The sequence below is a fragment of the Colius striatus genome, chromosome 9 (assembly GCF_028858725.1).
Source record: "Colius striatus isolate bColStr4 chromosome 9, bColStr4.1.hap1, whole genome shotgun sequence".
In the NCBI taxonomy this organism is placed as follows: Eukaryota; Metazoa; Chordata; class Aves; order Coliiformes; family Coliidae; genus Colius; species Colius striatus.
Window position 1 is genome coordinate 20,570,235 of NC_084767.1, and position 12,557 is coordinate 20,582,791.

Here is a 12,557-nt window from a genome sequence, read left to right on the forward strand (position 1 = left end):
AGAAGAACTTCTTCCCTGCTATGGCTGAGGAAATGCTTTTGACTTGCTGTGAGCAGGTTTTGAGTTGCTGTGGCAAGTTACTTCACTGATTTGTGCCTCAGTTACTTCATCTATACAAATAAACAAGCAAACAAAGGAGACACTCTTTTTAAAGCTTACGGTGGGCAGAGTCTGTGTGCGTAAGATGTTGGTTCATGAGCCCTGTTTTGAAGGTTTAAGTAATGCACAGGCTGTATTCTGGCCTTTAGTTTCCCATCATACAGATATCCATTTCTCCCAGTCAAAATTAAGGTTCTATTGTGGAAGACCCAGCTCAAATAAGAAGCCTTGCCACAGGAACCTGAAGCCTAAACAAGCATGACTCCATTTCCAGGGGAAATGAAGAGAGGCACAGAGGAGTGCACTGTCATGCCTAGCTCACACGGTGAGAACATGGAAGATGGGTGCAGCTGGCTGCTTTGCTCCCAACAGGCACTGGACCTTTGCAAGGTGTGCTGCAGGTGTGACACTCTGCAGGATTCATTTCTGACTGACTACAGAGGACATGGACTTGTGAGTCTCAGGGAGAAATCAGAACTGTGTTCCAGGCTTTGTGATGAGAGAGGTTAACTAATGCTGTGAAATGCAAACTACTTCTAGTTATTCTTAACTGTGGAAAAATCTAAACAGACTAGAGATACGTATTCTTACTTGTAGTAAGGATGTGTTCACACAGCTCTTCCCCAGTACTGGTCTATGTGTCATTGCTCATGAAACCAGCTAACAAAGTCAGTTTGACAAGCCAAACCGAAACATTTGTTCCAAGATGGAAGTCGATGCTTTGTGTATTGTACCACATGGACAAGGGAGTTGGCTTTTTCCCCCTTGTCCTCCAAAATACTTCTTTTCTCTCTCAGAAGTTACTTTGTAGGTCCAATCCAGTGATCCTCAGAGTATTATTCAAACAGTATCTCGATGGCAGTCTTTAAAGAGTATGAGAAGTATCTGACAATATGCTGTTGTTCATGGAGAGAAGGTGAAGAGAGATAAGGCTACAACTCTGTCAGGAATCCTTATACCAAACAGCCTCTTCATCCCTTGCTTTACTGAGGAAGGTGGTGCTTTGTTACGATCTCAAGTGCAAAATGTGGTACCCTGTCCTGCCCATCCTGCCACAAACCAGAATGCATTTTTCCTTTCTTTCCCCCCACATTCCAGCTGTCATTTGTTCCTGAGGTTAAAACCAAAGAGGGAGAGGAGGATTTCCTGCAGTGGGAAAGCCAGACAGTTCAGACCGAATGCTCTGTTGTCAGCATCTCTCCACAGCTTCTGTTTCTCCTGCTCTTGATCCATTCATGAGATGACAGTGTCACATTTAAATGATTGCCCTGCACAGCAGGGATAGATTTTTCTGTTGTAACTTTGGTTCCATGCCCAAGACACACCAACTTGATCAGCTGAAAGTGGTTCCTTCCCTTTAAGTTCTTCCTAAGTGATGTAGGTTCACAGTTTATTTTTCTTCCCCTTTTACAATTTCAACATACAGAATTCCATTAGATGCAGCATATATCATAGCTTTAGACAGGAACTGTCAAGTAACAAATTTTGAGTGATGGCTTTAAAATACAAGGTGGGTGCAGTCTTGGCTACAGGTTGTTCATTTTAATACGTTTTGAAATAGGTGTAAACAACGTTCTCTTCATCGGGGGATGGAAGCATTTGCCTTTATAAGGACTTATCTGTGTGGTCGAGCACTCTAAAAATAAAACAAAATTTTAAAAAGAACATCTGTATCAGATAAGTGAGAAGTTCCTCAACCTACCCACTGACAAGATGGCAGTCTATCAATCAGAAAGTTTAAGTCTGTTCTTTACAGTTATGACATTAAACTGTGTCTGTTTGTCTATATGAATGGCTTTTGTGAAAACTCTCGGTGTTTTCCCAAGCCTGTCCATTCAGCCCTACAAAGTCCACAGAAGCCTCCATGGGCATTTTCAGATGAATAGTTATGCACCACTTTCAAGAACTCTTAAACCAAAGCTGCCTAAAATTCACCAGTGACAGGAGACATGACAGCAGGTGATATGCTTGTGGTATCAGGGCAACCCCAGAACTTCGACGAATGCACCAATGAGGTAAACACAAACCACTCCTGTACCACAGAAGCCTTCCCTCCCTGAGGAAAAGAACTGCAGTTCTCAGGTTTGAAAACATGGGAGAAAAAAAGGCAAATTTTGTCTTTGTTCTCTCAGCATTTGAGCCTACACAGTAAGAAAATCCCATATAAATAGGAACTGGAGACTTCTGGTCTGGACACTATATATTGCTGCACATGGTTTCATCCAAGCTTTCCCTTCCTTATCTGAAAAGTTCATCAGGGGTGTGCCGTGCTCACTTTGAGAGACAAAGAAACCAGAAAGTGTCATCTGCAATTGTATCATGGTTTGTGCTCATCTAGTTAAAAGGTCGGTAAAGGATAAACTGTAGCAAGGCACAAACACCACCAAAGACCTACCATTGTTACAGAAGGTCTAAAAATGCAAGTAATTTTATTGAATAGTTATTTCTAAGTATAATTCATAAGTTAGCGTAACTAAGCAAAACTAGGCCTCCTTGGTGAAGCCACTCCCAAAGAGAAAAACCGTGCATGAGAAATCAGGCACAAGGAAAATAAGAGTGATAATGAGGGTATTGTTTAAATCCATGCATCTGCAAGCCACAAAACATCTAAGAACAATGTTGGGAGTGATTGCTTCTAAGGAAGAAAATAATTTGTTATATTAACCATTAGGCTGTTCACTGTCCTGAACCCCTCTTTCTGGTCCAGAGCATCAGATAACATTCTGGTCCAGAGTGCCAAATAATTAGTACCATTCTGGTTCAGAACACCAAATAATCAATAGCCTAAATCAGCTAGTTGGCCAAGTGATTTTGAAATATATATGAAAATGTATAACTTGTGTAATAAGGGACCAATTGATAAGAATGATGTAATGTGTAAAAGTAACAAATAACCAATCAAGGTAAAGGGTAAATGTAATGAACAATTCTATGAGGGCTTTATGCATAGTAAAACCCAAAAGAATGGTGGGTATAAATATCTGTTAATTTTAATGCTTGTTGGACATTCTTTGGGAATGATCCCAGGTCCCCAGGGCATCGTCAGATACAGGATGTCTCTGCTTATCTAACTTTTGTGTAGGTAAGTTTTTCTTCCCCAGCAGATTTGCAATGCCACCATCAGATGACTCCGTAGGAACATTTCAAGGACCTGTTGTGCTTTTGTTTGAAGTCTCTTCTGATAAGGTTAAAAAAGTTAACTTGTATCCAGCGGAAGTAAAGCAATTTTGCAAAGATCCCCCTGATGATAAATATTTCAGTAGTTCTAAGAACCAGAAATGCTACAGTTGGCAGGCGGTTGTTCAAGTGAATGGAAAACAAACCAGTTAGTTACTCTCTCTGATTCCATGTATCCTAGCTTCAGAAACACGACCCTGCTAAAATCCCTCTCAATCTTAACATCATTCACAAATAGCTGCTGTCTTGAGTTTCCTCTTACATACTGAGGGGTGAGGATCCCATAGAGGGAAGTCTGCTAGAATTTTAGGGGGAACATAGAGTCCTGACTTTGAACACCTCATCAGCTTTTCTAACCAGCCAACACCTGCCCTCAAATTAGGTCAAGAGGGTGTTAAGTGTTACCAGCAAATGTGGAGGTTTTGTTGTAATTTTTTAATGATTCTGATTCTTCTTTTTATATGAGTGTTTCTCTTATCTTCCTGCATTGAGAAGAGGGAAGGAATGGCTCTTCTGCAACACAGATTTGAGTCTGCCTTTGAACGCATCTCAGAGCCAATGGTGAGGCTGCTAAAACACCTTTTTTCTTATCATGCACACACTGAAATTTTGCAAGGCACTTGAGATACTTTCACAGCCTTCAAGACAAAGAGTTGATCAGCACTGCTAGAATTCCAATGTTGAAATAATAGTGGGGTGGGGTTTTTTTTCTATTTCGAGAAATGCTGATTTCAAAAGACACTGGTATACACATGCAATTCCTGAAAAGCCAAGTGACTCATCCATATTATGTCTGTAATTCTCAGTCTCCCTTCCTTTCTCTTCTGACTGGCATAATGCATACAGCCTCAGGAAGTATACAGTAACATTTCTGTCCTGGAACTAGGGATTTCCTATTACAATTACAGGTGGATTACATTTTTCATGTGCATCCTCTTTTCTTTTTAGCGAAATATATCATTTTTAAAGACAAAATATTTAATGGATTTTTGTGGATTTTTTTTGGCATTTGCATCTATCACTGAGGTTTTCATTAAATTTCTTTAAAAATTATTTTCAAAACTAAAACCAAAAAGTTCTGATGACTTCTAATGTTATTGAAAATGTTAATTTGTTGAAAATGTTAATTTGCATTTCTCAGGATGCAAGCTTTTGTGGGTGCTCCATTTTGAAAGAGACAGGATTAGGAAAAACTTTTCAGCAGTTTAATGTCATGAATGTATTTTTCATCAAGGTGACCTAAACGGAGCAGGGGTTATCTTTTGAGACACGTTTTCAATGACATCAGAAATCCCTTGGTTTATTGTTTTTCTCCCACCACAGCCAATACCAGCATTGCTAAAACTAGGATGTATAAGCTTCTTACCAATTCTGTAGATGTACCAAAAGAGGTAAATAGTCAACAGAAAACCAATTCCATACCCATACAGATGGAAACTAGGTGCAAACTGTATGTACAGAAAATTCTGAACCTCTTATTGCCACAGTTTTTCTAATATGCTTCACAGGGAATTTATCATAGCTGTGACAGAAACCACAAGAAGGACAACAGTATACCCAAATGGGAAAAACTCCTGCAGACAGGTTCTTGCAAATATCATTTTCGGTTCCTGTGAGTTTTCAAGGTGCACCTTAAATCCAAGGGGGGTTTGGGGGTGGTTTCTTTTTATTTTCCCTCTAGGTTGATTGCTTGATCTGGATCCAAGATTCCGTGGTATAGCAAAAGACACAGTAATATAAAATTATATGCTAGGACTATGTACTATAAAATTGATGCTTCTTAAAATTAGCTTCTACATAACTTGTCTGGTTTGGAAAACTCTGATTTTTTCCCCACTATGAATAAGCAAGAAACTGTCAAATCAAATTTTCACCAGTCATGGCCATTCAAAGCATCTCACAGCTGCTGTGCCATGCCATGTTTCCCAGAAACCCTGTAGCAGGAACATTAGTGAGTACGCAGTCATAACTTAACCTGTTGAATGCTCATGAGATCAAGACTGTATATTTTAAATGGCAGCAACTCTGTCATGGTATTGCCATGGTTTTCAAGACCTGTGACCACTGATCTGTTCACATTCCCCTGATTCCTTCCTATGGTTCATTACCCATTCAGCCCAACCTCCACATATGTTGCTGCTTCAGCCCATGAAAATGTTTGTTTTGACATCTGGACAGCCAAGGAGGCAGCGGATTCCAGTTGATATGGTTAATTCTGATAGTTGTCTCCTCATCAACACAAAACTGCAAAACTACTCCTTGATCTTGCTGAAATGGAGCACAAAGTAGTGGGCTTTTCCTTAGAGGAAAAGCAAAACTCACCAAACTGGACCCATGCTGATCAGTTATAATCAATCCCTGGAATTGCACTTGGATACAAAGGCTGAGCTAGTACAAATGGTGGTAGGGCATGGCAAAACATCTTTCACACATAACTGTATTCTCAGTTTGCCTCAAGTGCAGGATGGAATAATTTGTTGGCACAGCTCAATCCAGAGTGAAATGAAATAGCAAGAAATTTAATGTTATGGGTCTGTCTGCAAATCAGAAAATTTGGATCAGTCATTACATGTTCTTGACTCTTTACATAACATTATCCAGGCTATGTTCTACTTCTGTTATCCTGGGTGAGAAGAAAGATCTTCCTAGGCCAGCATGCTGGTTCTGAAAGGGGCAAGGCACAGAGGGAAAAATGTGAAGGCCATGTACATTATAGTTCCCTGATTTATTTCACAGAATCATAGAATGGTAGGCGTTGGAAGGGACCTCTAAAGATCACCTAGTCCAACCTCCTTGCTAAAGCAAGTCCACCTAGATGAAGTTGCAGAGGAACACATCTAGGTGGGTTTTGAAGACCTCCAGAGAAGGAGACTCCACACTCTCCCTGGGCAGCCTGTGCCAGGGCTCCCTCACCTGAACAGTGAAACGTTTTTTTCTTATGTTTAAATGGAACTTTTTGTGTTCCAGCTTCAACCCATTACCCCTTGTCCTGTTGCTAGATACAAAAGTAAAAAGGGATGCCCTAACCTCCTGACATCTATCATTTAGATATTTGCAAATATTAATAAGATCCTCACGCAGTTTCATCTTCTCCAGACTAAACAGCCCCAGGTCCTGCAGCCTTTCCTCATAAGGGAGATGTTCCATTCCCCTGATCATCTTGGTGGCCCTGTGCTGGACTCTCTCCAGCACTTCCCTGTCCCTCTTGAGCTGAGGAGCCCAGAACTGGACACAGGACTCCAGATGAGGCCTCACCAGGGCAGAGATGGGGAGAAGAACCTCCCCTGACCTGCTGGTCACACTCTGCTTAATACACCCTAGAATACCATTAGCCTTCTTGGCCATGAGGGCACATTGCTGGCTCATGGTTAGTTTATTATTAACCAGGACTCCCAGGCCTTTCTCTGAAGAGCTGCTCTCCAGCAGGTCAGTCCCCAGCCTGTACTGGTGCATAGGGTTATTCCTTCCCAGATGCAGGACTCAGCACTTGCCCTTGTAATTTCCCCAGCATCACATTGCTTATTGAACTCTGAAATTTTCAAGACTTCTCCCAGTGTTACACTTTCTGAGACAGAAAAATCCTTCCATCTCTCTCTCTCCTTGTGTCTCAGCAGCTGGTCGTTCTTCCTTGCCCTTCTTTAGATCTCTCTTGCTTCTGGGCACTGCGCTATACCTGTTACAATCTCCCAGTCTATTTCCTGAGTGTCAGTTCAGAGCCCATCATAGTCTTTACATGGTTGAGATTTGTAACTGGTTTCTGTCTGCAGCACTTTGCAAACATCAACACCGCATGGTATCACCAGCAAGCTTTGTCAGTTCACTCACAAGTATGTTGAACGGTCTTGGTCTGACTGCAACTCCCTGTGGCAATTCAGCAGTGTGATGACCCTCCATTGTGAACTATTTCAAATTGACAACAACCTGATGAATTTTATGACTCCAGACATATACAAGAACACACAAGGATGTGATTGATCCTCAGCTCTGTATAAGAAGTGATAGTTTTGAGAAAATAAATAAAATAGTCTTACCTTTCCAAGAGGCACATTGACATCAAGGCCAAAGAATAAAGGCAAGAGAGAAGAACAAGAATAGAAATAGAAACTGCAGAAGAAAAAGAAGATTGCATACAAATTAAAGATCATGGCACTGTAAGCATCAGGATTATTTTTGCACTCTGTAGGACAATTATGGTAACTATACATTTTGAAAACACTGTATGGCCGTAGTTGCTTCTGTAAGCACCATAACACCTCCCAGGCTTAGAAAACAGATCCCATTAATTTTGGTGATGAATTACAACTGGTGCTGCATTGAAAGCCTGAGGTACAACTGTCACTATGAACCACCATAAGTTGACTGAATTCACAAAGCTGGATACTAAAAATAGCATATGTAATATTTGTAAGTATGTTAAAAAACAATTTCTGCAATCTATGGTGGAAATAGTCTGGGGAAAAAAATACACACACACAAAATATCAAGTCCTAACCATCAAATGTTTAATAATCATGTTTTGGTTATCTCATTTCATTCACATTGTCTTCTGAGATGGGAAATTTTGTGCGTCACAAGCTCTTTAGAAAATCGACACAGAAAGTTTCCTATTCAAGGTCTCCATTTGATCACGGCATAAGTTTTGCTTTCTTTTTTATTTTCATGACAGATTATCATGTGTTATTTTCCCCAATGATGTATATTAGAAAGAAAAATATTGGATCCTGTATCCCAAAAATATTGCTGGAAAAGCAGGAAGAAATATGTGTATCACGTTTTGCCTTATGCCCACTTGTTTTACTTTTGGAACATACATAAAAACTGAAAGGGGTCAGCAGCACTACTGTCATTGTACCAATACAGCCATTATTTCATATTATAGTTTACCCACAGACATTGATATTTCCTGATGTAAGTACATTGTCAAGGCTACCACTGGAGATGCATCTTACACCAGTCTGGCATTTCTAGAAAAGACATTATTGGTAGCAGCATTCTGTGCCCCTGCTACCATCTTTTTTCAACAATCCTATCTAATCTATCCACAAGAAACCAGACTCAATGTGACAGAGCTGGCCTCACTAATAAAAAAATGCAGTGCATTGATATGTACATAGAGAGAGTGTGTGTGTGAATATGTATATAGTATATATAAAGAATGCATATATACCATTTTTTGATAGTTCAGTTTAAAGGCAAGATTCTGGTACCGTGTTTCTATTGCACAGTCAATTACAAGCTTCAATAAAGAGGACAGCATCAGAACCTGAGTTCCCTAGTCCCACCAGATAGGGACAATCTTCAAATCTTGCCTTCAATGGAAGCATTGCCTGTCTACCAAAACGGCATATAACAACCAAGTAAAGACTTCATCATTTGGTACAGTATTATCCACCATTACTAAAAGTATTTGGCATTTAGTTCCTAAAATGAAATGTCGTGGAGAAGACTCGAAGATGAATCTCTGTATATACTGAAACACAAATTGAAAAGAAAGTGTTATGAAAATGAAAGCAGGTCCAGCTAACTCAGCTAAACAAAAAGGTCATGCAGGTGAAGAGAACTACGTCACTACTTTCAAAAAAGTTGATCAGCATGCCTCAGAAACTTAACAGAACCAACCTTTTCTTCCAGATCCTTAATTTGTCTCTTTTGGATGTCAGTTTTATCTTCTAAATCTCGGATCCTCTGCAAATCAGAAAACAAAGCATCTAGATCAAATTTTCAATAACTTTGCTCCACTGAACAAGTAACTTAATATTCCAAGTGCCCAAGCCTAGAAATTAATGAAACCATTTCTTTGGCAGGGATAATCTCGTGTAGTACCGTGACCCCACCCACTAACCCTGCTTAACCACAACTTCACCATGTGTACCACTGCTGATGCTACTGCATACATATGACTGTATCCTCAAATGCTCAAAATTAGTATCAATAGTGGATCTGTTTCATATTATCTATTTTACATTAATCTCATGTTAAATAGATCAAAAGCATAATACCATGCTTATATGTAGAATTATATGATGATTCATTAAGATTTCTCACTGATGTGTTGAAATACTATCAAAGTGTTATTAGATCTGAAGTGATGAAGGTATACAATATCATGAAAACATTGATTCTGTGGTGAGCAGCATGTATGTAACCTATGGACACGGTGTATTTTTTTAGCAGAAATATGTACTTCTAGAAAAATGATGTAATATGAGTTAAACTTTTGTCCCCTTGGGAAGACAGATCCCACAGAATATTTAAAAGAACTACTATGCATGAAACATGAGAACTTGAAGCTCAGTGTCTTCTCTGTTTAGCCAGGACATAAGACAGCTGGCCAGCAAACAGCAGGGACCTAAAGAGGCAAACCACGAAACACCTGGAGGCCATAGGACCTGGAGAGCAGGTAGCCCCCCTGTGATCATCTTCCTGATTAACTGGAGATGAGCTGTCCAGCTTATGTCACCATTCCAACATTTCATTTCCTCGCCTCTCAGCCTTTCCTAGCGCCGTCTGCAACTAAGGCAGGCTGAGAGCTTTTCAAAGAAACCAGAACTAATGTGGCAGTGTTAATTAGGGCAGTGGTCACAGCTGAAATCAAGAAACAACTTGCACTGCAAAGGCCTGGTAATGAAGGAAGGGTGGACCCTGTCTCAAGTCTTGAACTCAGGATCAGGAGGGACTATTTAAGTCTTCTCATGAACTAGAAACACTAACCACTGGTCACACGCTTTCTCTCTTATTCCCATCAACATGTAAGTTTTGTTCCATTGTACAGCTGTCACATTAATCAGCATGCTGTGATTGCCACCTTGCTCTGGGACCTGACAGCTTTCAGAGCAGCAAATGCTGGTCTTTGAACGTGAAATGTAGTGCTGTATCTCAGCAGTGAAACATAACTTTGTGGGGCACAGGGCAGAAGTATCTGAGAAAACAGATAGCTCTGCTGTGTAACATGAGCCAGAAGCAGTCATAGTTTCTCTTTTTCCCAGTCCAGTAACTAGGGGTGACCAATTTTATTACAAAGCTAGATTTGTGTGGACAGAATTCTGCATGAAATCTTTGGTTTGGAATTTGAAGATTCAAAATATGCCAAAACAATCCACCACCATTTCATATTACTTGGGTTTGTGTACACAGTAAAGACACAAAGTATGAAACAACTCAAAAAACCCCACATGCCAGGCTCCTTCATGACCTGGAGCTTGCCTAAATTTGACCTCAGCTTATGTTCTCACTAAGCAAAGCTGAGTAGATACACATGTGCATGGTTCCTTTTTCTTACCTGATGAGCCTGCTGGAGCAGCTCCATCCTCTCCTGAAGAATCTGGCAATCATACTCTCTGCTTTTCCTCAGCATCTGACGTCTTAGCTTTTCTACTGCTGTCCTCAACTCTTCCTGTTGTTTTTCAGTGAGTAGTTCCCCAAACTTTATCACCGTTTCTTGCTGCAAAGCATTGTACAAGGTGGCTTCAAGCTCCTGGATCCTCTGGTTGATGCAATACCAAAAGCCAATTAGAGATGAAACATTGTTTAAAACACAGTGGGAACTGGGGGGATTGGTGGCAGATTCAGGCACCTGCATGAGAGGTGGTTTCTGTGCTCAAGTGTGCAATAATGTGAAAACCAGAACTCATAAAATGGTTCAGTGTTTTGATAAAAGAATATGAGCTTTTGTTTTACAAATGTGTCAATAGTGATTTTCAACCAAACTCCTCACTTTGGCATTTTTTTTTAAGGAGTTACAGAGATGGTTAGGTGTTGGACAGAATTTTCATGCCTATTTTATAAGTGTAAAGATGAATATTTCACTAACTGTAAAATTTTGACTTATTGTGCTAAAAAAGAAGAGAGGAAAGACTGAAGGCAGCTGCCAGACTACTTTGCTCTTAATCCTGCTAATCAACGAGCATTCTTATCAACTTGGCAAACCCAACATGATAAATTTGCACATCCAGTTATCAGACCTATTTATCAGAATCTGATATAGCAGTGTTTAGAGGAAGAACTCTGGCTTTTTGTGGCATACTCTCTTCTTGCTGTGACATGTACAGAACGGCCAAGATTGCAGCTCTGTGTTCCAGCTGGTTGCACTGACTCCAGTAGGACAAGCTGACACAAATGAGCAATATCCTGCCTTTTACAAAAGAGTTTCAAACTTCAGGAGATTTGCCTTTTTGTGGCATTAAAAAGTTTGGTGTCTTCTTGAAGCTGTGCAGATTGCATCATAGTGCATTAGAAGAATGGGGAAAATAAATAAAGATACTAAGAGAAAAAGCAAAAACCTCTCTTCTTGATCCCACAGGAGCCTGTGTCCTGTCACAGTGCTGGCCAATATGTGCTGTAGAATTTCCTTTGTACATACCATGTATGCTTGGTCAAGAGCTTGCTTCCTGTAGTCTAGTTCTTCCTCCAAATAACCTTTTATTTTGCAAAATTGCTCCTACAATGATGATTTTGACAGAAAAAAAAATAGTTACTCAAAATGCTTTGGGAAGTTTTATTAAATCAACTACAGATATCTGACTCAGGGAGGACTAGGAGACTGTTCTTCAACTGACACTGCAGAGTTACTAGTATCTGACTCAGCTAGAAAAGAAAGAAGGGAAAATAGCTGTGGATTGCTTTTGTGTGATAATACACTTGGTCTACGTGGAACTGAATTTATCATCTCTTTGTTGACTTCAGTGATATCACTTTGGCATTTCTTGAATGTAACTTAAGCTTCTGTGTGATTTTTCTAAAAATGCCTCCTCTGGCGTCATGGACAACCCATTTTGTGCTTTTTCTTATTTTGGAAGAAGCAGGAAAGTGCCATAAACTAAAAAAAAACTACACAAGCATATTCACGCTCACTTTATTAAGGGGAAGCTGTTGCACTTCAACTTCACAATCTACCTTAAGCTGAATTGACTCAAGTACAGACATACCATCGGAGCAGAATGTAGACCACTACAGCTATCCAACTCTTGTAGTTATGCTTGCTCATTTTGTAGGTTACTTCCATTAGTGAGGATAAGAATAGGGTAAGATACTAAAGATACTAACTTCACTGCTACTATAGTAACTTCAGTCCAGCTGTGAACGTTTTGCCTTTAGGATGGTATGGGCTTAAAAGTATAATGAAAGAAAACAGTACGATAATTTGTTGCTTTCCCACATACTGGTATTGAATGAAATGCGATACAGCAGCTGATGTTTAGACTGTGAATCTTATGAGACAAAGAGTGCAGTCATCTACATCTCTGAAAATCGCTAAGCAACCTTTGAGCCCTCCATACTATCAA

At 40.0% G+C, this 12,557-nt stretch overlaps 1 protein-coding gene across 1 annotated transcript in view; it reads right to left on the reverse strand.

Annotated features, from left to right (window-relative positions):
• Window positions 1-1,718: 1,718 nt before the first annotated feature.
• JAKMIP2 (janus kinase and microtubule interacting protein 2) overlaps window positions 1,719-12,557 on the reverse strand; it is a 34,566-nt gene continuing 23,727 nt past the window's right edge. Inside the window, exons 17-21 of the mRNA XM_062002157.1 lie at window positions 11,636-11,713; window positions 10,556-10,759; window positions 8,896-8,961; window positions 7,308-7,380; window positions 1,719-1,735 (exon numbers count right to left, since the gene is read on the reverse strand). Coding sequence (XP_061858141.1) covers window positions 7,330-7,380; window positions 8,896-8,961; window positions 10,556-10,759; window positions 11,636-11,713 — 399 coding nt within the window. The 3' untranslated portion in view covers window positions 1,719-1,735; window positions 7,308-7,329. The remainder of the gene's footprint in view (window positions 1,736-7,307; window positions 7,381-8,895; window positions 8,962-10,555; window positions 10,760-11,635; window positions 11,714-12,557) is intronic.